The sequence below is a fragment of the Pelodiscus sinensis genome, chromosome 2, assembly GCF_049634645.1.
Source record: "Pelodiscus sinensis isolate JC-2024 chromosome 2, ASM4963464v1, whole genome shotgun sequence".
Lineage (NCBI taxonomy): Eukaryota > Metazoa > Chordata > Testudines > Trionychidae > Pelodiscus > Pelodiscus sinensis.
Genome location: NC_134712.1, coordinates 223,224,899 through 223,251,336, shown reverse-complemented (window position 1 = coordinate 223,251,336; position 26,438 = coordinate 223,224,899). Strand labels below are relative to the sequence as shown.

At 44.1% G+C, this 26,438-nt stretch overlaps 1 protein-coding gene across 1 annotated transcript in view; it reads left to right on the top strand.

The window, feature by feature from the left end:
• PIP4K2A (phosphatidylinositol-5-phosphate 4-kinase type 2 alpha) overlaps positions 1–26,438 on the top strand; it is a 208,592-nt gene that overhangs the window by 85,216 nt on the left and 96,938 nt on the right. Inside the window, exons 2-3 of the mRNA XM_075922509.1 lie at positions 19,866–19,963; positions 21,077–21,173. Of these exons, the coding sequence (XP_075778624.1) occupies positions 19,866–19,963; positions 21,077–21,173 (195 nt within the window). The remainder of the gene's footprint in view (positions 1–19,865; positions 19,964–21,076; positions 21,174–26,438) is intronic.

Sequence of the window (26,438 nt, the reverse complement as noted above, 5' to 3'; positions counted from 1 at the left end):
ACCTGGCAGACAGGGTGTCCGAGTCTTCACAGACATGCCATGATGTTCGGTGTCACCCACCCAGAGAATGGGAGGGGATGCTGGTTGGGCATGCTCTGTGAAGTGCCTCTGGGACTTCTACATCCAGCACAGTATTCATCTGGAGGCCTACCACCTCCTGGCCTCAGGAAACCTGTTAGCAGATCAGCTGAGCAGGGAGTTCTCCTCTTACCATGAGCAGGCTCTTCATCCGCAAGTCACTGTCACATTCTTTCGTAAGTGAGATACTCCACAGGTGGACCTCTTCATGACAGCACACAATACAAAGTGCCGTAGCTTCTGCTCCAAATCATGAGCCAATGAGATGCTTTCCTTGTTCAGTTTTTGGGTGCCCTGTTCTATGCATTTCCTCTGATTCCACCTGTCCCCAAGGTCTTGGGGAAGGTAAAGTAGGACAGAACTGAGATCATGCTTGTTGCGCCAGCATGGCCCCACCAGCACTGATATGCCAACTTGCTTAGCCTTGTAATATGCTTCCAGTGGCCCCTGCTACTCCACCCAGACCTGCTCTCTGAAGGTCACACCTGCCTTCAGCCAGATTACTGTTGCCCCACATCAAGGTGTAGCGGCTCCATGGCTGACGGTGAAGGAGCACTCCTGCTCTGATGTAGTGCAGCATGGTCCTGCTGGGCGATTGATCAGGCAGACTTGTGCAGCTAAGTGGACCTGATTTTCAGTGTGGGATCAGCAACAAGGTCTCATCCCTACTGAGGCTTCTGTCCAGACCATTCTTGGTTATCTTCTCCACTTGAAAGAGAAAGGCGTGGCATGATCACCTTTCCAAATTGCACTTGGCAGCAATCGCTGCTTTTCACTTGCTGATCCAGGGCCAGTCTGTATTTTCCCATATTAGTGAGGTTTCTCTGAGGCCTTGAGCAGCTCTTCCTACATGCATGGCTCCCTGTTTCTCAATGGGACATTAATCTGGTCCTCTCCAGGCTTATTGGGCTGCCCTTCACACCAATGGCCATGTGTTCCCTTCTGCACCTGTCCTGGAAGGTGGCCTTCCTCGAGGTTATTACATCAACTAGGCGGGTCTCTGAGTTGCAGAACTTGGTCTTCTATAAAGACAAGGTGCAGCTGTGACCTGGTTTCTTACTGTAACTGATCTCTGCTTTTCATATTGTTCAGGATATTTTCCTCCCAGTTGTCTCCCCAAAGTGTCATCTGACTGCTGAGTAGAAGCGGCTGCATGTCCTGGATGTTCGTGGGGTCCTCACATTCTACCTTGACAGAACAAAGCCATTCCGCAAATCACAGGAGCTCTTTGTTGCTTATGCTGAGCAGATGAAGGGACTCTCGTTATCCTTGCGATGGATCTCTAATTAAGGATTTATGGGCCTGCATTTGGACATAGCCTGCAGGCAGGTACTCAGCTACTCCTGCTCATCAGGACTCATTTAACCAGAGCGCAAGCCCCCTTGGCAGCCAGTGTTCCTGGACATTTATAAGGTTGCAGCATGATCTTCCATGCATACCTTTGCCACACACTATGCCCTGCTACAACAAGCCTGAGAGGATGCTGCTTTTGGAAGAGCTGTGTTGCAGTCAGTATGCCAATGAACTTCCACCTCCGGACAAACTGCTTGCAGTCACCTCTGTTGAATGAACATGAGTAATCACTTGAAGAAAAGACAATTATCTATTCTTCTTCGAGTGATTGCTCATGTCCATTCCATGTAAGTGCGTGCGCACTGTGTGCATGCATTGTTGGAAGTTTTTCCCCTAGCGATATCCATTGGGCCAGCAGGGGAAGCCCCCTGGAGTGGCACCGTTATATCAGCTAATATATCCCTCTGCTGGCCCACCACCCCCTCAGTTCCTTCTTACCACTCCTGTTCCTTTGCTCGGTTTTTAAGTGCCATGTGGCACCCTCCATCTTGTCTTCAGTTTAGCTCCTGATCCCAGATGAAGCCTTTCAGGGAACAACGAGCTGGAAAGAACCCATCTTGACATAGGATGTACACTAGAGACTTATAAGATAGCAGTTGTAACATCTCTGCTAAGAGCTTGTATCGAGAACTGAGTGATTCAATGCATCTAATGTGTTTCTTTAACAACCTTACTCTCATGCTTTTCTTTCTTTTAGTAATAAATCTTTAGATTGTAGATTATAAAGGACTGGCTCAGCATGATCTTGTGGGTAAGATCCAGAGTGTAAATTGACTGGGACCTGTGACTGGTTTCTTGGGTAGGTGAGATTGGGTTCTAAAACCCCTCATTTGTGTGTTAGGCCTGGGGCTGATTGGGGCACAGGAAGTGCTGGGGTTTCTGAGGGATTTTGCTCGTGAGGCTTCTTGCTAGCCAGATTGGTAGCTGAAGCGTTCAGTGTGACTGGTTTGTGACCTGTCTGGAAGGTCTCCAGTCTGGGGCTGTAAGGAGCCCCGAGTTTTGAGCAGTTCTCCTTAAATGGACGTCCTCAGCTGTGCCCAGACCTGGCCGGGTCCGTCACAGGGACCCTCACATAGCTCATCTTAAATGCCTGGGAGAGGCCCGCTTGTCCAAGACCTGTAAGATCTGTAAGGTCTTCAAGCTGCATACCAAGTGGGAATGGGAGTCTCACTTGAATATTATCCTGATGGAGGCGGCCTTACATCCGGCACCAGTATCCAATCTGGCACCAGCAACCGAGAGCGCACTGGCATCAGTGTGTGAGGCTCCTAGCCACTCTCGTACCTCCCCACCTCCGTGCAGGCCTCGGAATTTGTTGCAGTCCCTGGTGCTTCAGAAGAAGAGATCACCTAGCAGGGCAGGTCTCCCTTGAGGCATGTGCCCTCTGTGCACTCTCAAGTGGGGCATGTGACACTGACAGGCATGGCCCCAGGACCTTTGCAGTCCTATCGGCACTGCTCGAGTCCACACCATGATACTAGCCTGGCGGGGGTCTTTCTGGAGCCCTCCGTTCTGGATACCTTTGAGGCAGCAAGAGAGCTAATTGAGCTGTCCTCTCTTCTGACCCCGGCAACACACCTGGCCAAGGAGCAAGGATCTAGATGGCACCGCCCCACAGCTTTGGCAGCCAGTGCTCTGGCCCCAGATGCTAGAGGGCCCCATCGGCACCAGGGCCGGACGATAACATTGGACCCTGGTCCTGGGTGTGGCACCGACTCCACCCTCAGCGCCGGCTGTAGCCTCCGTCTCCACATCGGAGTTGGCACAGGCACAGGGGCTTTGAGCGGCAATGACTGCAGCACCGAGTCCTACAACTGCCGGCCCTTCTCCTTTGGGCGCATCAGCACTGCCACCAGCCATGCCTCTGTCTCCTCTTCGGCACCGGAGGAAACCAGAGTCAATGGCTGTCACTGCCACCGCACTGCTGTGGTCGACCTTGGAGTATTCAAGAGACTCCGAGGTGGAATTGGTCTGGTCATCCCAGGGCTCTGTTTCAGTCCAGACATCGGTCCTTCTATAACCATTGTTCACGGCACCGTAGTGCCTCGGTGCACCAGCAGCAGTAGTGGCCTCAGCCTACCCTGGTGCTGGCATTAGATCAGCATTGGCCATCTCAAATGCAGGTTCCGACCCTGTGGCCTTTTTGGACCCCCTGCACCTACCATCAGAGCCAGGGGGTGGGCCCATCCAGACCAGAGTCAGTCTTCTTGGGGTCGAGGGCTCCACCCCAGTGACCATCTGTGATTACTGGTGGGTGTTAGCAGACAGGTAAAATTTCAAATAATATTAAATGGGAAAGGTAGATACATTTTTTTCCTCTCCATATATTTAAATGAAAATAGATCCCATGATAGCAGTTAAAATTAAATACTTTAGACTATATTTTCCTCCGAGTCAAATAGTAGCAGTTAATTTAGAGGCTGATGTAGAGAATTATTTGTACAGAACTATCTCCTGTGGCATTTAAATTCCTACCACAGTCTGTAGTTACTGACAAAAGTTTGAATAATTATTTTTACTTCGTGTTTTGTGGCGGGGGGCAGAAGCCCTCAAAGATATGCATATATGGTTCCTAACGATTGTAAAAGTCTCATATTTCAACATAATATACCGTACTTTGCTTGATAGCTTTGTAATTGATGGTTTTTCTACTGAATAACAGTATCTTTTCTTGGGGGAGCGGGGGAGAGGAGGACAATAGGTCAAACTGATGGACCAGCCTTTCTCACCTTAAAAATGGTAGTACGTATTTTTCATCTTAAGACAATATTTTATTAGACTAACTTCTGTTGATGTGAGAGACAAGCAATAGAGCTTACACAGAGGTCTTTTTCAGGTCTGTATTTCATCTTCTCAAAGTTCCATACAAACAGTAATCTTCCCAGGAAAAACTTAAAAAACAGCAAATAGTCTAGTAGCACTTCATAGACTAACAAAACATGCAGATGGTATCATGAGCTTTTGTGGGCAAAACCCACTTCTTCAGATGACCGGAGTATAATGCGTCGAGATCCAAGGATAAATAAGGGAAGGGGGGGAGGGGGAGAAAAAGGAGAGGGGAGGAAGAAAAAGAAAGACAGTGAGTAGATAAAACTTAAAAAACAACAATCAGTCTAGCAGCACTCTAAGGACCAACAAAACATGTAGATGGTGAGTAGATAGTTCAAATAGTTACAGGAGTTGGTTAAGAACCATTAGCACCTCCATTGTTTGTTTGGTTAAGTTATTAAAAGGTGGAAGATAGTGCATGAGCCATTTAATATTCTTGTTTAGGCCATTACCATAAGAATTAAACTTGTGAATGAAGTTTAAATTCCAATCATTCTCTGTGTATTTGGCTTGTGGAATTGGTCTGAAACAAAATGTTTTTGAGGCTGTGTATAGCATTGTGTTCTGCATGACTAAGGTTATATGTTGTTTGTTGACAATGTTAGTTCGAGCATGTTTGGGGAAGCAGTCAATGTAGAAATCAAGACTCTCGTTATGATTGTTAGCAGGGGTCCACATAGAAGCCTTCCTCTTGTGGGATTGGTGGGGTGGGAGGGGAGCATTAAGGTCACTGTGTTGTAAATCGATGTATTGGAAATATTCCTTCAGGCAGAGGCAGCAAAAATAGGCTTCCAGATCTCCACAGAACTGAAGCATATTCGTGGGGATAGTGTCAGCCGACGGTCAGGGCAGTGTGTGTGTGTATGTTTCCGAGAAAAGGTTTAACGTCCGTGCCTTTACTGCTAGGACCGGGGTCCCATCGCAGAGGGTGGCCAGCAGGCCAACAGACGCCCCGTTATATAGGAAGAGCTTATTACATCTTAGATTTCAGCTGCTAGAATTTCATAATTCCTTCGCAGCGGGCAGCCTTGAGGAAAGACTGAAAGATGCCCCAGTGGGTCCTGTCACCTGGGAGTGACACAGATCCAAACGCCCAAGCTCTCCCTATATCTGTCCCTTTATGACCGGCTGAAGTTCTTTTAAATTGTGCTTGGTTCTGTTACAGCAACTGAAGGAGTCAGGTTAAAGCTTAAACAGTTACAGGTTTATTGAGGAAGCTTATAAATCATATGGTTACAATGGCTATTGCTCTATTTCTTAACTATTAGCAAAATATAGGTCTTAAAAATGGTTACAAAGAAGATAAAGATAGAAAAATAGAAATAATGGTACCAAGTAACAGCTTACTCTTTCTATGTGTACACTTAAGACAGAGGACCACATCCAGGTACCATTTTTACCCCCTTCTGTGCCTCTCGACTCCAGCATGTCAGGCCAGGGCCGGTCCCTCAATTCCTAGGAAAGACGAAAATACGAGGTGGGCGTCCCCATAGAACCTCGGGAGGTCAAACACCTAACCCGACCAGCAGGTAGAGGGTAGAATGACACTCAAAGTGAGTGTGTGCTGGGCCCATCTTTTATAATCATGGGGTCACGTATTTCTCTTTCTTATCTGTCATGCCAATTGATGCTGGTCTGTCTGCTGTGAGACCAGTTCTTACAAGGGAGTTGTGAACTTAATTTACACTTGTAAGAGAGATTTGAGGTGATTAAATTTTGAAGTACAGGACATTGTTTTCTCAGTGGGAAATTCCTCTTCCTGGGACTGTGTGTGTTCGAATCAACATAGGTGCCAGCCGCAGCCTCGAGGCCAGCTTATTGTCTTAGCTGCTCTCTATCCACATATCTGTGTTTCAGCTTCTCAGGATCAGATGAGCCAGCATAGACTATGCTGATATTATTGCTCCTTCTCTGCCCTGTGCTTCAGAGAGGCAAATAAGATGGATGATATGGAGGCAGGCTGTCTGGCCACAGATAGTGGTGCAAAAGAAGAGTCCTCGAGATAGACATGACTGGTCACTAAGTCATGGATTTAAAAGTAGCTATTCTATAAATGAATTTCACCAGTCAATTAGAATGGAATTGGTATTCATCTACAAATTTGACAGTGTTTCCCTGGGCTTGAACAAGGACATTAACTGGATGTATCTTTATAAAGCCAGTCTCCCCTGTCTCTGACAACTTCAATTTTTACATCAGAAGCTAAAAGTGGGACACTTCCGGCCCACTTAATTAGCCCTCATTAGCACTGGTCCTATAATTGACATGTACTTTTCTTTTCCCCCCTCTATTATAAATGTCTTGGTTCTGTTATTTCCACTCTAACACATCTGATGAAGTGGGTTTTACCCTTGAAAGCTCATGGCACTATATATTTTTTGTTAGTTTCTAAGGTGCCACAGGGCTACTTGTTGTTTTCTAGAGTCTCTTTTCTGTGTTTCTTTCCCTTCCCACCTTCTAGCCCAAACTCAATGAGCCTTGATGTTTAAAATGTTTAAATACATACATTTGTTTTAAAAAGAAAGAACAAAAAGACCACTCATGTCTCTCTCTCAGACTAACAACAAAACCGTGCTATAGCACTTGTACCGTGCTATTCACAGGAAGTCAGATAGGTTTATCCATTCTTTCATTTTTTTCTTAGTCAAAATGCAGCTTGTACAACTGTGATCATCTGCAGCTGCAAAGGGAAACCTAATAAGTTTAGTTTGTTGAAATCACTGGGGACTGTAATTCTGACATTCTGTAGTGGTTAGCATAAAAATCCAATACTGTTCTAGCTTTATCCCTGAGAGTTTCTTGTATGGGGGGCAGGGTTGAGAAGGACATGCCATTTTAAAGGAAAGGCAGAAGTATTTTGTGAAGTTTTGTACAGTAAAAACTGTATATCTGGTTCTATACCAACCAGAAAGCTCTATAAATCAGCATTTCTAATCTCATAGCCCATTTTATAATCTGGTTTGTGCAGATCTGTCAGGCTCTCTATTTGGCTGTGTATGGCTTCTTGGAAATGATGACCTGTCCCTGTTGCTCCTAGGCAAAGGAACAATCACAAGGGATTCTAAGTGTGGGAGAGGGTATGGGACTTGGGGGATGTGGTATCAGAGGAGGAGTGGGGCATGGGCTCTAGAAGGAAGTTTGGGGCAGGAGGTGTTGCAAGGTGCCAGATCTAGAGGGTACTCACTTTGGCCAGCTCTCCAAAAGTGGTGAGCTGTCCATGCTGCTTCTAGTGAAGGTGCACCCAGGTGGCTCTCTGTGCTGCTCTTGCTGCCCCAAGCACTGGCTGGGAACTGTGGCAAATGGTAGCTGCAGGAGTAGTGCCTGCAAGTGGAGACAGCATGGAGAGCCACCTAGCCATGTGTCCACCAAGTGCAGCAGGGACAGATTGGTGCTTGTGGGGAGTTGTCCAAGGTGAGCATCCCAAGGATCCAACACCCTGAAACACCTCCTGCCCTAAATTTCCTCCCAGAGCTTGTGTCCTGTACCATCTGTGCCCCAGCCCCGCACCCACTGCTGCACCCAGACTCTTTCCCTCTTTGTTAACCCAAATTGTTCACTTACTGGCACCCTCACTCCCATTCTCTCAATTTGTCTGATTTAAAAAAAAGAAGCTTTTATTGTTCTTATTGGAGTACAAAACATTAAGTCCCCAAGTTTGGTCATAGGAGAGGCACGTGGAACACTTCATTTCTGAACTCTTGAATTCTTCTGAACAGAAGATAATATCAGCTTTCCAGAGACTCTGAAGTGACTGGTACTACAAATGCACATAATTCCACACTGCACATGACAGGCCCTTATTTTTTTATTTTTGTTTTGCTTCTCTAGTATTTAAGTGCTGGTATGCTGCCATCACAGGGCACTTCACATGCCATGTGCAAGTCGAAATCATGTCTGAATTCTTTTGCCTTGCATGGGAAAATACACAACATATTTTTATAGTTGCTAAAATTGTGAGACATCTGAGCTTGACAAATGGATCAACCATTTACATTTGTCAGAGATCCTGATCCATAGATTTCATCAGATACATTGCAGGGTATGGTTTTCTTTGAAATTCTGACGTGAAAGTTTGTCTTGCAGATGAAAAAAAAATGCCTTTTAGAGTCCACTGACGAGATTTCACTTTTTAAGGCACTGTGTAAATAAGCAGCAACTTGTAAATTCTGGTAAAGCATCATATTAAGATGTATGAGGTACATTTGTTTCCCGTGGAAAATTAACCCCAAAAATACTCTAAGAAAAGATACCTTCCATTACAGTTTTTGCTGGTTTCTATTGTCCTTAGTCATCCATTGTAGTTCCATTGCCTTCTTTGAGGTGACTGCGTCATCTTTAAAGAAAAAGCCTTTCATGCTGTCCCAATGGCGATGAATGAATCATGCTGTCTGGATCCAGGAAAACTGGTATGGTAGCATAACGTGAGGGGCACATGCAATCTTCTTCTGCTCATGTTGTTGCCTTCATGAATAATTGTCTAAAAAGCTTGCCTTTGCTTGTTATGTTTAAATATTACTGGACAATATAGCAGAAATGCATCAGTTTTGATTGCATAGTGAATGGCTACATGCAAAAGTTCAGCAACATATGAAATGTGCAGCTGATGTGCATTCATGTTTAACAGAGCTAAAAAAAAGTTTGAACCACAGACGTAATTCCTTGGAATTTCTTCAAAGGACACTAGATGGAAAATAGCTGCTGCTTGTGTCTCATTCTTCCCAAACTGTTTTACAGAGCCTGTATTACTTTTCCTTGACTTTCTTTAAATTTCAGATTTACTGTTCAGATGTTCAGGGTTGTGATTTGCCTTTCTCCAGATATCTATTTTACAAACTTTGCAGTAGAAAATGTCCTTCTCTCCCTTTCCAGACTTTCACTGCTCAAATTCCAGATCAGGGCATTACTATAGAATATGGATAGGCACATTTTTTGTCCTGAGGACCACATCTAAGCATGACTCTCAAGGGTGGGGCTGTATCAAAAGGCAGGAGATGGGGTTTGCTGCCGAATGCCAGGTCTAATGACTAGGGATGGGATACCAATCCCAGAAACAATACGGTAGAGTTGTGCCTGTGCCATGTGGAACTCTGCTTTCTGGAAGATTAGTGGAATTGTGGGTTGGGGAGTGCTGGGCAGACAGAACGGAGCAATCCCCAACTTCACTCCCAGCTGGGAACATCAGGTGGATGGAGTGGAGCGGAGCAAAACTTAGTTCCAGAATTTTTTTCAGCAAAATAGAACAGTGAACAGATTTCAGAAAATGTAATGGGGTTCAGATAAATAAGGCTGGGCTTTTCTAGTCCTGGCCATGCCTCCTGGCTTCCAGTCAGGTGACTGGGAGGGGTTAGTCTCTGCCCAAAATGACTCCTGGAGGGGCTTCACTCAGCTCCAGGAGGAGGAGGGTGTAGTAGCTGCTCCTTCCTCTCCTGTGCTCCTGAGCACCCTTCCCTGCCTGAAAGAACCAGTCAGTTTTGGGTGGGGAGTACGTCAGGGGTGTCTGCTGTCAGGCAAGCTATACAGTTTGGCTATCAAGCCCTTCCTCTGTCTCTTCCGCCGGAGGTTGATGGGGTTGGTGCTCCAAGAGCCAGAGCTGTGGCTGGTCCTGTCGGTGTATGCCGATGACGCGTTCCTTTTGGTCCAGGACCCAGGCGACCTGGCATGGATGCAGGCCTGCCAAGCCATTTACTCGGCAGCCTCCTCTGCCCAGGTCAACTGGGTGAAGAGCTCTAGCCTGGTGGTTGGGGATGGGTGGCAGGCAGGCTCCCTCCCACCCACACTTCAGGCCATCAGGTAGAGCAGAGGACCAGTATTCCATCTCGGCATCTTTCTATCCGCCACACATCCTTCTCCGTCGGAGAACTGGCAGGGTTTGGAGGCCAGGGTGGGTAAGAAGCTGTGGAGATGGATAGGACTGCTCCAGTGTCCATGCTCTGGCACTGGCTCAACACCCTGAGCCTGGCCCCGGAGGTCCTGGCCAGACTCCAGAGGATAGCCCTCAAGTTCTTCTGACCAGGACTGCACTGGGTCTCTTCAGGGGTCCTGTGTCTCCCCCTGGAGGGAGGGGGCAGAGCCTCATCTGTGTGCTGTCTATTTCACCCTAATCCCACAGCCTACTGGGGATATTAGTTGGCGACTCCTTCATAGTTGGCAGTTCACCCCCATCCCAGACACCTGCCCCTTTTGCGGCGTGAGGGAGAACTTGGCGCATGTGTATCTAGAATGTACCAGATTGCAGCCCCTTTTCTGGTTTAAAACACACAAATATCAAGCAAAATTGTGCATGCTTACAGTTGCTTACATTTATGGATGACAGCATTAACCGATAAGCCCAAGCTTATCGGTTAATAGTGTAGTTGTCTACACATTGACATCCTTAATGAATTTATGAAGAACAGTGAAATGGACCAAATTGTACATGGCAGTGACGGCTCAGTCAACAGTTCTTGTTGCTTTTACTATTCATTGTATTTAATGAGAATGTGTTAAAGTGATTTATTAACTCTGTGGATGCTTTTACCAGTAGGTATTGAAATAATTACACAGCACCTACTAATGCAGGGATTCTAAGACTGCTCAGACTTCTGGGAGGGAAAAGTCATTCTTCTTAAAACCTCTTGGGTGCTGTGATATGTCCGTGCAGGGAGGGTGGGGAGGGGTGCCACTTTGCCCATTCCTAAAGACTTTGTTCTTGGGCCCTGTTGTCTGTTAAATAACTCCATTGCCTATCTCTGTAGTCACACAGACCTTCTCAAAACAGCACTAGAGTATAATGTATTGATTCTTTTATCAATTTCACTAGAACCTTCAAGGATTTGAGAAACTGCAGTGAAACTTTAAGGAGCCTTGCTGCACTGCGAGAAAGTTAGAAGCAGTAGAGTGGTGGTGAAGATGTCTAGCTGAAGTTTTGGGAAGGAAACATTGCAATGGTTTACTCTCACTTCACATTTGTAAGGGCTGAAATTTTAATTTTTATTTTGAGGGCACGCTCTTGTTTCTGCAAAAGTCAATGGCGAGATTTTTTTTCAAATAATTCACAAAACACTACTGATTCAGTGAAGCCTTCCTGAAGAGTACCTCTGAGTCTGTGTAGTATTTACAGTGAAACGTCAGGAAATTTAGAATCCCATATATTCTAAATATATTCTCATATATATTAGGTCATCTCTACCTCATATCCCGGCCAGTGTGGGACACTGGCACTGGCCCTGCTAGATAATCTAAGAGGCTCTCATTCTTCATTTGTCCCCATGTAGAGGGAGGCTTTTCCATGTTTAACACCTCACTGAAGCTTACAGGGCTCTTCATGAGCACACATCGTAAATTCAATTTCGGGACCAGGATCTAGAATCCTTCAAGAACCTTAACTAAAAATGCTTTCTGGGTATTTGCTGATCTTTCAGCAATGATTTGAAAGGACTGTGAAATACTCTAAAAAACAACAAATGGTTTGGTAGCCTATAAAGTGCTAACAAAACATGTAGATGATATCATGATCTTTTGAGGCAGTAGTTATGCGATACAGTCATTAGAGATTGGAATTGTTTTTCCAGGAAGTTACCAAGTTAAAGCTTGTTATAGTCCACTGAGAGCAACCAATGCTAATTATTGTGTGTGTTAAACTGTGGCTCAAATGCAGTGCTGGAAAATTTGAGAGATTAATAAATACAACAACAAAAAGAAGCTTGTTTGCAAAAGAGGTGAAATGCCTGTGAAGTTTCATTTTAATGTAGGAAAATTCACTTTTATTTTTAACAACCATTGGTAATGAACTTAAAGGTATGACATAAATGGTCATTTCTGGAATTTTATATATAATCCTAAACCATTCCCTTGTTTAAAGTGATACCATCAAGTCAGATTAGACCCATAATTTAGGCTTTATTAAAACAACTTCATTCCAAAATTAAGGCAAGTAAGTAAAATGTTCTGTTAATTTAAGAAATAAAATTCCAGTGGAAACGGGATAACCCAAGCATTCTTCTTCTGTGTTGGCATCCAAGACATACCAACATTATATATGAACCATAACTTGAAATTAACTAGAAACTGACTAGGTTTTTTTTGTTGTCCAGATAGGTAATGCAAAAAGTAATGCCCTAATTCTCCAATTTACCCCAAGTTAATGAGGCCCTCATGCTAATTAAGGCCTAAATTGCATATATTATGTGATGTATGTAAATTACATATATCCAGTGCAGGATTGGATCTTAAATTAAATAAATAAAGCAGAACCAATCATCAGCATGGACACACGTCCTCTGGAATGGTGGCAGAAGCACAAAGGAGCATATAATGTTTAGCATACAGGGCCAGCTTTAGGAAGTGCGGGGCCCGATTCGAACCGTTTTGCCCCCCCCCCCCAAGGATTTATCAGAAGTAGATCTGATCAAAATGTATATCAATATAGTTGAACATTTTCAAAAAAAATGCCATCCTTTATTATACAAAATTTTACACAAAATTAAATCAGTTGCCTTAAGTGTAGGTCAAATATTTTCAATTGCACACTATCCAATTTTTTCAATAAAGTTTAAAGTTTGATTTTTAAAAAGTTACCAGAGAGCATTGTAGTTTTTGTTACATTGATTTACTTTTTAAAATAGCAAAAATAGAGTCTTTGTTAAGAAAGTGTCAGTTCTGTGGTCGAATTCCAGTCCTTAGTGGTTTCAGTACCAATGATTTCACTAGGAAATATGGTACCTCACCACCATTGCCTCCTTTGCACTACCCTTCAACACACTGCCTGCATGTTGAGTCCAAGCTCAGTCTACACAAGATTTTATCAATGATTTTTGCTCAAGCGATCACTGAGACAAGACAAGGACTCAATTGATTCTAGTCAGCTCTGCCTTTAAACACTGGATGTAAAGTGTCAGATATAATTGAGGACTCCCAAATAGACTCTGTACCACCAGAAATAAAACCTGTTTCCATCTTCTGTGACTTTCAGTTAGATGTGACTCACTATCCTCTGCTTAGTGTTCAAGTTATGGTAGACCCTAAGCCAGGTCATATTATGTTCAGATCTTTAACCTTTTAATCATACAATATGGATAACAACATTTCATTCTCCTAGCTCCAAGTCTTAAGTGAATTTCAACCCAAAAGAGCCAAAATTGATCACCTTGACACAGCAAGCATGTCTATGGACCTCTGTGGCAAAGTAGGTTGTCTATATAAATAAGGTCTGCTCGTGAAGCCTTTTTCCTACAGTTGATTAACAGATGGCAGTAGATCGGTCATTCAGACCACTGGCTGATAAGTTAGTCACCCTGACCAGTCATTAACCATAGTCATTGACTCACCCTACTCTCCATTGTCTCTATGATTCTCTGAAGACCTGTGACAAAAAAGGAGGGTGGAAAGGGAAACTGATGGGAGAGACCTCTCTAAATTCACCAATCAAAGAGCAGTATTGCCAACCCAAAAATTACAAAGAATGCATACACAAAGTTATGAGAGTGGTCTACAAATCATACAATTTTTTTTTTAAATAAAACATATTGGATTTGTATTGGCCTTTTGTTTCTTGAGTATTTAGGGTTCACATTTTAAAGCTTTCCTCCTTAGTTGTTAGACCCAGAACTATAGAGAACTTTTTTTAAAAATGAAAGCTGAGATTCCTACATAATTAATTGACTCCAGGCCTTTAGAAAAACACCAAATGTTTTGAGAGTCATGGTAAAACAATGGAGGAATTCTTGTGAGCCCATGCTTTGCTCACAGTATAAATAAAAAAAACCCAAATCTTCTCCACTAAACATCCTAATGAGATACCACAAATGGTGAACTGGATTCAACAGCTCCTGATATGAACAGGTATCAACCTGGTTTTTCATATTTGAGATGGGTTACCAGGAATCATACAAGACAATAGGAAATCTTTCCACTCTCAAGTCAGCATATTCACCAAGCACCTATAATTTTGATCCATGCATTTATTGGATAGTGAAAGAGAAAGGAGGGGAATTAGTGTAGATAAATGTTCAAATTAAAAAAAAAAAAAAAAAAGCCTGAAGGAATTAGGACTGGGCTCCTACATCTCACGTTCAGAACTGACTAGGACACTTATGACCAGTTTTTCAAAGGTGTATAAAGATCGGATAGATATCTTTGAAGATCCAAGTTGGCAACCGTCTCTTTAGGAGCTTAATTACCTTTGAAAATCCGAGCTTAGATTTCCAAGTCCAATTTTCAAAAATGACTTTAGTCACTCAAGTGCTTTTGAAAATTTTAACTGGGAGCCTTAAAGAGAAAAAATAGACAAAAGGCAGAAGATATGGTATTCCCTTTAAAAATGTGTGACATCTATTTTTAACTACATTTTATATTATTCTTCTCCCAGGGGCAGCTGACCCCCTGGCCCCCTCGCTATGCCATTACCCCCCCTCCTGCAGATCTATCATCTTATGCATGTGCAAGATCTGCGAGAGCTGTCCCATGAATCTGCAGTTAGTGTCTGTGGCGCCTGCTTCTGGGTGGAATCTCAATGCTGCCACATTCACCTCCAAAGAGGGGGCTTCCCTTAAGCAGGCCCTTGCTCCTGACCCCCAAGGCATCCACAGGTCCAGTCTCCTTTCAATGGGCCCACTTCCCAGGGCTCATTGATATTGAATCTGGCTTCCATCCCTTCTCCAACTTCCATCAGAACTACTATGTCCTTCTGGCTTAGGAAATGAATAAACAGGAGGATTTGAAATTAACCCGCCCAGTCTCGCCCCCTAGGCAGGGAATGAGCCATCTACATTAGGCCCCAGCTGGAGTATCATGTCCCATTCTGGGCGCCACATTTCAGGAAACGTGGTGTGACGTAGTGGGGGTACTTGCTGGGCTGTGGTGACCCCTGCTGTCTGGAGCAAGACCCAGCAGGGAAAACCTCACTATGCAAAGGTAATGCCAAACTTGTTGAACCAGTGGCCAGACAACCCCCCATGGAGAGGAACAAAGGAAGGTGGAATGCTGCCCTTGCTGGGGGGCAGGGCTGGAAGAGAGGGAGTTAGTTGCTGTCTGTGAGCATGGAGGAGTCAGCCTAGGGAGAGGGGCTGGAGTTTAGGGGCCCAGTCTCTCCCCAACTCAAGGGGGCCTGAGGCATCCTAGCCCAGCTCTGTGACCAGACTACATCTGTGCTGTGCTGTATCCTGGAGAGGCAATAAACTTCCTCTATTCCACCGGCTGGTGCGGTCTGTTTGTGCCATTTTGTGCAGGAGACGGGGGACCCCCAACGCGCCGTCACACGTGGAGAAACTGAAGAAAGTCCAGAGAAGATCAACACAAATGATGAAAGGTCTAGAGAACATGAGATATGAGGCAAGGCTGAAGAAATTGGCCTTATTTACCTTGGAAAAGAGAAGACTAAAAAGGGACATGAGAGCAGCTTTCAAGTATCTAAAAGAGTATCATGAGGAGGAGGAAGAAAAATTGTTCTGCTTGGCTTCGGAGGTTAGGATGAGAAGCAATGGTCTTAAATTGAAGATATTTAAGACCAGGTTAGACAGACACCTGTCAGAGATGAGCTAGGACAACTCAATTTCGGAAGCCCCAGGGGCCACACTGATACTTACAGGACATGCTGAGGGGCCTCAACTCAAGTGTGGTTGCATATGCAAGCAAATATATACAAATAGCTTCTCTCACACTGACAGGCATGAATACAAAGATTAAGGCAAGACTACACAACACACAGGCCCCATTTAAGTCAGTTCTGCTGATATTAATGAAATGCAATATTTGCCCGATTTCTACCCATGTGACAGCACTTTTCATGAGCTATGACAGTCCAAGAATTTAACTACTGAAACACATATCAACAGAAGATCATTACACTGACTACTTTTTTGTTTCGGCTCCCACTCGCCGGCCACGTGTTGATCCCCACATAAACCCAAACTGCACCACGGGACACACACAAACTGACCATAGGCAGCATACCATGTTATTAATAAATATTTTATAAACCTTGACCTTTTCTCTCTGCTGCCATGTCTCATCTCCTTGCTCCATCATCTCCCCTGGTGCCTGCTGCCCCCCAACTCCTCATCCTCCTCTGCTGTCCTGACTCCTGCTCTTCTCACCGCCCTCAGCCCTCCTGCGACCTGCCCACCTCCACAAGCCCTTCTCTCCCCCCTGTGCCCACTCCTCCAGTAGCCTCAATCTGATCACGTGAGTCACTCCTCCTCATCCCCTCTTCCAACATCTCCATCTACACACCTGCCCTACCTCTCTCCTCTGGTGCTGGTCCCTCCCCTGCAGGTGTCTGCCCTTCTGCTTCACTCCAGAATCCCCTGACACCTGCACCTTCCCTTAGCCCTGCACCCTCCTGGTGCCTCCCCTTTCCGTTACTGCTCCTGCCCCCTTTTTCCCTGATACTCACCCCCTCATACTCACTGCCCCATTCCCCTCCTGCCCCTCTGTGCCCTCACACATGCTTTGCTCCATCCCCACCTTTCTCATGCCCACCCCTTCTTTCAAGCCTTCTCCCAGAACCTCCCCCTCCAGCCCCCAATGTCCTTCCCCTCTCCCAGCATCACCCTATTTCCCCTCCCACTGACACCTCCCCTCCTGCCCTTTCCCTCATTTTCTGCACTTGGCCCCCTGGCATTTGTCTCTCCTGCATCCCTCTCTTGGTGCCTTCCCTTCCCCCCACCCAAGCTCCTTCTCCTTCCACCCCCTCCCCCTCCGCCCCTTTGCCTCCACCCAAGCCCCTTCTCCCCTCCTCTCCTTCCCCCCAAGCCCAAGCTGCCACCACACAACCCTGTTCCCTACCTTCTGTCTTCCCTGTTGTGGGGCCGGAGGCCGCGCTCAGGCCCAGAGGCCAAACCTGGAGCCAGCGAGGTTCTGCAACGTGCTTCCCAGGCATTTTAAAATCCCGGGCCGTGATGTCACATCATGCCCGGGTGTCCTCTCCACCCATGTGCAATGCCGCACATGGGCAGCAGCAGGCGGTGAGGAGGAGCCAAACACGGCAGGGACGGTCCGAGGCCGAGGGAGGCGGGGTGGGAGGACGTGCGGGGGGGCCGGTAGGGGAGGTCCGGGGCCCGCTTCAAGCAGAGCTGGGGGAGAGACCCAGCTCCACATAGTGGTGTAGTAGGGCCCCCCGGCTCTGTAACTCGCCGGCACTTCTGGGTTCAGGAGCGCGGGGCCCCCTTAGGTGGTGGGCCCAATTCGACCGAATCGGCCTAAGGCCAGTCCTGTTAGCATATCTGGTATGTAAATGCTTTGCCACACCAGCTACAAGAGTGCCTTGCAAAATGCCTGTTCACAGTTTCAGGTGACATAAATAAGAAGTGGGTATTATCGTCATCCATAAATGTAAACAAACTTGTTTCTGTCATAGTAATAGAGATGTAGCCGTGTTAGTCTGGTCTTGCTGAAACAAAAGACAGGACTGTGCAGCACTTTAAAGACTAACAAGATGATTTATTAAAGTTCATCACCTAATAAACTACCTTGTTAGTCTTTAAAGTGCTGCATAGTCCTGTCTTTTGTTTTTGTCAGCGATTAATTGAACAAACAGCAGGACTGAGAAGACTTGTATGATCCAAAGTTTTGATTTACACTAAAGCCATGACCTAACGATAGTACAACAAGCTGCCATGGTTTTGGGTTACCAGAAGGGGGTGTTTGAGGTGAGTCACTTTTGGAGTGCTGTTTTGTAACAAAAAATATACATTTGTAAGTTATGCTTTCACAATAACAGATTGTTCTGCAGTATTTGTATGAGGTGAATTGAAAAATACTATTTCTTTATCATTTTTACAAAGCAGATACTTCTAATAAAAATAATATAACGTGAGAACTGTACACTTTGTAAACTATGTTGTAACAGAAATCAATATATTTGAAAACGTAGAAAAATATCCAAAATACTTAATACATTTCATTTGGTATTCTGTTTAACAGTGTGATTGGCCACAATTATTTATTAATTATTTTTTCGTTAATCATGTGAGTTAACTGTGATCAATTGACAGCCCCAGGTATTACTGTGATTTTACCTGTAAAATAATGCACACTTTTTTGTTTTTACTTGGAATTATTACGAACATCAGTAGTATGCTCTTTTGAGATTTGACAGTAAAAGCTGGTAGAATTGTTAATACATCAGCATTGGCAGTTTTGTTCAGTACAGGAAATGAATTGGGATTTAATTGTAATCCTTGTTATTTTACACTGCTGTAATTTAATACTTTATCTTGACATTCTTCATTATAACAAGGGCTTCTATTCAATTACATTTTAGAGTTAACCCATAAGGAGCCATTACCCTTTTTGAAACAAAAGCACATTTTAAATACAGATCTTTGTTTTGTTTTTAAAGACCTTCTGGATTCCTGGATGTCCTAAGATCTTAGGGGTCACTTTTTAATGCTTATTCAGTCTGTCACTCCTGACATGACTGAAGATGACTCCAGAAAGCTACACAAAGCATGTCTCTGTCCTATTTCAGCTCCATAGCCGAGCACTTTGCCTTCACAGTATTAACAGGCTCTGACAACCCAGAACCATTACAGCTTGTTGTGCTATCTCTAGGCCATGGCTTCAGCTTAAATCAATATTATTGCCATCTCATTATCTGTGTTCACAGCTTTTGTTATTACTGCACCCATCAGACAGTAATGGAAATTCCATTCAAACTGATTTGTAATACAGGCAGTCCCCGGGTTACATGGATCTGACTTACATCGGATCCCTACTTACAAACGGGGTGAGGCAACCCCGCACTAGCTGCTTCCCCCCAGCAGACCAGGGAGACGCGGAGTGGCTTTTCTCAGCAGACACCTCAGCTTGAGAATAAAGGACTGAGGGAAGTGAGGTGTGGGAGAATAAAACTGAGCTCTGGAGAAATGTTTGGCTAGAGTTTCCCCTACAATATGTACCAGTTCCGACTTACATACAAATTCAACTTAAGAACAAACCTACAGTCCCTATCTTGTACGTAACCCGGGGACTGCCTGTAGTCCTTAAAATATTTATTGCAAATAATACTTAATCTGAGGTGTTTGAAGGGTGGAGTGTGAGAAACTGCTTGAGAAGAAATGTTACATCAAGGCATCTATTTTCATTATAGTTGCAGCTGAAGCACATATGGAGAGAAAATCTTAATTCATTGGCTGTAAGGGAAAGTAGTAATTAGTGTATGAAATTTGGCAAAACTTTAACAAATGATCTGGAATACAAAAGTGGCTCTGTTCAGTAAACAGGAGCAGCATTTTTTGAGTTAAACACGGTTTCTACTTTGATTTCACATCCTAATAAACAGTCTTGAGAAGTACTTTCCAAGAGTGCTTTAGTGGTTCTTCGCAATTACTGCATATTTTTAACATAGCTGGGCTCCTAACTAAAGAGACAGTAATTTTTTCAAAAATGAAGAGCCAACTGATTACATCAGTCATTCTAACAATAATTCAAAGTCTGTGCCACATTTATTGATAAAACTTGACACACGCAGCTTTGAAAAATCATTAAATTTTTATGCAGCAAAACTGAAATTGCAATTTAACCAGATTTAAAAAAATTAAATGTACCATCCTTGCCTTTAAGTCATGTGGAGAGGGTATTTGTAAAGCAGCAGCAAAGCTAAAATGTTTGTTTTTCCTCCTCTCTAGATCAATGAACTGAGCCATGTTCAAATCCCTGTTATGTTGATGCCAGATGATTTCAAAGCGTATTCAAAGATAAAGGTGGACAATCACCTTTTCAACAAGTAAGTGCAAGTAACAAACCTTTACATAGGGGAATAAAGCTCCTGACAGCAATATTTTACCAAACTCTGTAAACTCTATGATTTTTCAATGAATAGAAGTAAAGTTTTGCTGATTAAGGTAATCCTGTGATAAACATAACCATCTGCTATATTCTAAAAAGCAACAGCCTGGCATATTGAGTAGAACTCTTTGGCCATATGGCATGTTATTATCTGTGGATGTCTTATACATAGAAAATGATTGTTCTCTTTATTATGGAAATATTTGTTTAGATTTATATATACATTTATTACAGTTATTTTTGCTATCTTAAACCAAAAAAAGTTATGAATAAGTATAAATAGGGGTATAAGGAGTATTTCAAAGCCAAATAAAGAATGTGCACCTTTTTATAATCCTTGGTATGAAATCATACAAAATGTTGACAGTATTATCTCATTCTGTTGAATTTCCAACTAATTCCACAGTTTATCATTTATTAGCATGATTTAGCAAGATAATGACTACAAGCATTTATCTTCCAACTATATATTACTCATTGTGTGTTTCAGATATAAAACCTATCATATGAACTTTTATAAAGATGAAATGAAGGCTAAAAATAGTCTAGAAAGTGGAATGATTTCATTATTTTGTACCGTCTAATCCGTGGCAAAGTTCAAACAAAAATACCAGCAATTACTCTTTCTGAGTATAAAAGGAAGGTTAATTGTAGGATTTTAAAACTAATCCATCATTAAGAGTCCATGTTTTGTAGATGCTTTGATGTTTCTTGGGGTTTTTGGTGTCATAGCTGAATACTTGTTTAATCCAATTTAAGGTTTCTCCTTCAGAGCAGTAGGGCAAAAGGGAAACAGTTTCACTTTTTTGAGTACAGATGTGAAGACTTGTCAAAATTTGGTGTTTATGGACTTCATCCAGTCCTCATACAACTGATTACTATGCCTTTGTGTATGTTTATAAAAGAGGAAAAAAATCGTTTGGGAACAATCCTAAACTGATAGAGGTTGGAGTAGATGGACTCTAGGTCTGTTTTGTCTTTATTTTGTACAAAAATGTTATTGGCTTGCTTATTTAATTGAAAATGTACTGTTTTTTTCATTCTATTTCAGAGAAAACATGCCAAGTCATTTCAAATTTAAGGAGTATTGTCCAATGGTTTTCCGCAATCTGAGGGAGAGATTTGGAATAGATGATCAAGACTTTCAGGTAGGTTCACTATCAAAATACCTGTGAAGTCCTATTCATAGCTCCTCAAGCTATGAGCAGGAAAAACTGCATTTGGGCAGAAGTCTGCCCACAGATGATCATTGGCTTGTTCTTTGAGGGACTATGCCTGTTCATTCAGGTAGGAAATAGACTTCTCTCGTCCTTGTTAGTTAGGATTAAGAAAGAGCAGGACAGGCATTTACTGATTCTAAGATTGTCAGTGGTGTAACTGAGCAAGTGCAAGAGCTATAGACCTTTGTGTTGACATGGTGAGTTATTTGTTTAGTTTTTGGAGGAGATTGTTTTCTGACAATAAAATTGGGGTTTAAAGTCTGCTTAGGCATTTAATAAGGGAACCAGGAGCAAAGTGCTAGTAAAGAGATGCCTGCTAGTTCCTCATCTGATGTGGAGTATATTGAGACAGCAAGAGAGTTTTCTTCCTCTTTTCTATTTTTTTCTTATTTATTGTAATTTGCAGTACCTCTCTCCTTACCTTTTTTGTGTCTCTGTTCTCAGTACTTGTCTATCTGTTCTCATCCTTTTGCTTTGCTCTGCCCCGGGCTTCCTGGAATCAGCCTGTGGTCAGTTTCAGCAGCGGCTGAATCGGGGACACCTGGGGCAGAACAGCTGGGGGTGCTGCTGGGTTGGTCCAGTAGCGCTGCTCCTCGGCTTCAGGACCAACCCGGCAGCACCCCAGCTGCTCTGTCCCAGGCGTCCCCAAGAGCAGCTGGGGTGCTACCGGGTTGGTCTCGCAGCGCTGAAGGGCAGCGCTACCAGACCAACCCAGCAGCACCTCAACTGCTCTGCCCCAGGTGTCCCCGATTCAGCCGCTGCTGAAACTGACCAGCAGCGGCTGAATCGGGGATGCCTGGGACAGAGCCATACTATCGGAAGGGGTGGCTATGAGGGGTCTGGAGTGGCAGCCCCTCCACCCTACCCCAGCCCCTCATAACCCCCCTTCCGATAGTCCATCATATCTGATAATCCGGCATCCCCTGGGTCCTAAAGGTGCTGGATTATTGGAAGTTTACTGTACATCAAAATGGGCTATGCAGTTTCAGCAGACTAACATTAGTAGATAGGTTACATAAGGTATTTTGGTGAAAGCAATTTTGAGTTGTGCATATTTATGTTAATAAGCCAAACTTCATAAAACATGGGTGGGGAACCATCACAGATGGTTTTAAACCCAGCAGAATGGGGGAGAATGGATCCAGTTCCAGCTCTGGAAGCCTCTTCTGGCTCAGGAGCCTTTGGGGCTGTTGTCCTGCTGCAAGAAGCTCATGGGTTGGGCAGGGCACCTTGAGGCACATCTGATTGCCCTCTGAAAGAGGCTTGCAGGAGAAGGACAAATCCTGTCCCTCCCTAGCTCAAATGGGACTCCAAGCTAGTAGTCCCTGGTTGGGGCACTCCCAGTAGCACAGGGGAAACCAGATTTTATGGGGAAGGGCTTATTTCATGGTCCGTGACACATTTTATATAACCATGAAATTGATATGGCTTTACACATCACATTTCTACCCTTTCTACTTGTTCTATTTCCTACTGGTGCACATGCCCACCAGCGAAGTTGTGGAGGCTAAGTATAATTGGGCCTCTTCAGTAAAAGCAGGAGGTGTATGGCTGGACAGCATTGATGGGTGTTGCTGTATCCAGCTGAACCACTTGAGCAAGGCACTTCAGTAACATTTGTGTTATTTGAACATAGTCTCATGGCATGTGTCACTTCCTGTCTCTTTTTTTTTTTCTTCTCACCTCATATTTTACTAACCAGAAAGAGCTAATATCAAGGTGGTACTTTTGCTATACCTCCAACCCTAGCCATCTTCACTTAACTGTATTGCTTCTCTTCTTCTAGTTGTTTTGATCTGAAGACATTAATATATATGCAGAACATTGGAGCAGAGTAAAGAGCAAATTTGGAAAGCTAACAGAACCCTGCAGTGTTAGAAGAAGCACTTGCAACCTGATGATAATTCTGGGTGCTTGGCTTTCTGTCCTCACAAAAAGCAATGGCTAGAGTATTGCATTGCTATAGGAAAAGCATGTTTATAGGTAATAGCATTTTGTTCTAGCATAACTTTACTCTTACCTATTGCCACTCCCCTCATCATTGCTTGAGGTTGTGCTAACCCTTCCCACTATTCTACCTACCCACTTCCTTCTGCCTTTATGCTACCAATGGTTCTGTTGTTTTTCCCATAACATAAGAACTAGGGGTCACCAAATTAAATAGGTAGCAGGTTTAAAACAAGCAAAGAATTTTTTTCTTCACATAGTGCACAGTCAGCCTATGGAACTCCTTGCCAGGATGTTGTGAAGATCAGGATTTTAATAGGGTTCAAGAAAGAACTAGATAAATTCATGGAGGTTAGGTCCGTCAATGGTTGTTAGCCAGAATGGGCAGGAATGGTGTCCCTAGCCTCTGTCAGAGGATGGGAATGGGTGACGGGAGAGGGATTGCCTGAAGATTTCCTATTCTGTTCACTCCCTCTGGGGCACCTGGTGCTGGCCACTGTCAGCAGACAGGTTACTGGGCTAGATGGACCTTTGGTTTGACTCAGTATGGTCATTCTTATGATCTAATATTTAGTGTGGAGCCAATATTTTTTCCTTCCCTGACAGTGCCCCAGTCCTGTCCTCTTAATATGCACTTTTGCAATAGAAGTTATCGTTCTTCTTTGCCTACTCAGATCCATTCCATATTAGGTGCAGGTGCTTGCCATATGTACCTGTGCCAGAATTTTTTCCCTCAGCAGTATCCATAGGGGAGTGGCTCTGAGGCCCTCTAGAGTGGCATCTGCAAGGTGCAGTATCAGGGATGCCACCCATTCCTCCCACTCTCAGTTCCTTCTTGCCACCAGTGATGGTGCATGGAACATTCGCCACTCTGACTAGTATTGCTTTATGCTTTGTCTGTAGGACCCTTACTCCTTGTAGAATTAGTAAATAGTTATTTAGCTCTTAACAGTAGTTTGTTTGTTAGTCCCACCTGGGACTAAGCCAGGCGACCAGGGTATCCAGATTTACCTGTAACTTGAAGACTGGCTAGTCAAAAGCAGCTCCAAAGCAGGTCCAACTGCAAGTTTTGTGCCACTCCTTGGGGCTATTGGTCAACAACAAAAAGTACATGTTAGTCCTCTTGAAAGGACTCGTGATTGCACTCTTGCTGCTACACAGGTTCCAGTTCCTGATGGACCTCGTCACGTGAATATCCATGTTTCCCCTGACAACTGCCAGAGTGTGTCTGCTGGACCACATGGAGGCATGTGAGAGTCCTGACTGACAATATGACCATGATGGTTTACATCTACAGGAAAGGAGAGCACAGTCGTTGGCGCTCTGACAAATGGCACCCCGTTTCTGGGACTTCTACAACAGTCATTGCATCCTCCTCGAGGCAGGTCACCACTCAGGTGTCAGGAATGCTCTAGCAGATCAACTCAGCGGGTACTTTTCCTCTCACCATGAGTGGTTGCTCTACTCGGAAGTGACCCAGGTGATCTTCCAGAGGTGGGGAATTCCCCTAGTAAATCTGTTTGCCACCAGGCAAAACAGAAAGTACCATCAGTTTTGCCCCTGGCAGGCTCCCTTTCTGACTACATTCTGTTGTGGACAGAGGGTCTGATGTACGTGTTCTCGCCGATCCTTCTCATCGGCCAGATCCTAATAATGATCAAGAGACGCAAAGCATGGGTTATCGTGATTGCCCTAACAAAGTCTCATCAACACTAGTTCAGCACACTCATGAGCATGGCAGTGGGCCTGGCCTGGCCTGGCACCTTCCCAACCATCTGGGCTTACTATCTCTAGATTGTTTGGCTCTTACACTTCAGTCTCAAGTCTGTGCATCTGTCAGTGTGGATGATCCAGCCTACTCTTCTCTCTCTTCTACTGGTCCTGGAAGGTTGCATTCCTAGTAGCGGTGATGTTGGTGAGATGAGTCTTCAGGATCAAGACCTTGACCTCAAAACTGCCTTACACAGTTTTTTATAAGGACAAGGTCCAGCTGCAGCCCCATCTGGCCTTCCAGCCAAAGGTGTTGTCCTTGTTCCATGTGAACAAGGATATATTCCTGCCAGTACTCTGACCCAAACCACACAAGACCATGGAGGACAGGCATTTGTATGCCCTGGCTGTCTGTAGGGCATGGCCTTTTGCTTAGAGTTACCAAGCCTTTCCACAAATCAACCCATTTCTTCATCACAACAGTGTATAGGATTCCACACAGAGCATTACCAATTGGACCACCTGTTACATAAGGGCCTGTTATTAGCTGACTACGAGCCCATTCGAGTAGAACGCAGGCATCTTCAATTACCTTCCTAGTTCACATTTATAAAGCCACAATATGGTCCATTGTCCTCATGTTCACATCTCATGTCATCACATAGTAGGTCAGAAATTACGCTGGATTTGACAGAGCTATATTACAATCTGCGTGACCATGAACTCCTGCCCTCCTCCATTGGTACTGCTAGGAGTTGCCTAACATGGAATGGACATGAGCAAGCACTCGAATTGAAAATAGTTGCCTGTGCCATAACTGTAGTTCAAGGTATGATACTCATGTCCATTCCATGACCTACCCTCCTTCCCCACTCTCGCAGTTTCTAGCAAGTAACAGGGTGTTGGGAGTGGGTGGTGCTCCTTAACTCTACCATGCCGTTCCTCTCCGGAGAGTGCCAGAGCCGCTCACCTATAGATAAGGATGAGTGCAGGGGACTGGATTTGATGACCTCTTGAGGTTCTTTCCAATTCTGTGATACTGCTGAAAGCACACGCACCCAACGTGGAATGGATATGAGCAACACATCTCGAAGAACACCAGTTATGGAACAAGTAACTATCTTTTACTCTTCTTCACAATTACCACTCCAGTAACATTTAGTTACATTTTTATCTCATCTTGACATACACTGATGTCTCCTACTGAATTTCCACTTGCTAAACCTGGACTTTAGATTTCTAGCCTGGTGAAATGATGGTACAAACATTTCCTGTCTTTTTGGGACCTGCTAAATTTCTACTACTTTAAGAATTGCCGATTTAAACTAAGAAAGGAGAGCCCATTGAAACTTTCTGAATTTTTGTTTTTAAGCAAAACTTTTCATTTAAATTTGAATTTAAATATCAGCCCCACCTTCGGAGACTATCTAATAGTCGTGGAACTGCTAAATTTTTATGCGATTACACAACTTATCAGGTACACTCTAACACCTTTAATCAGAAGAAGCTTCCCATTTTTCTTCCAGCTCCTTGAGA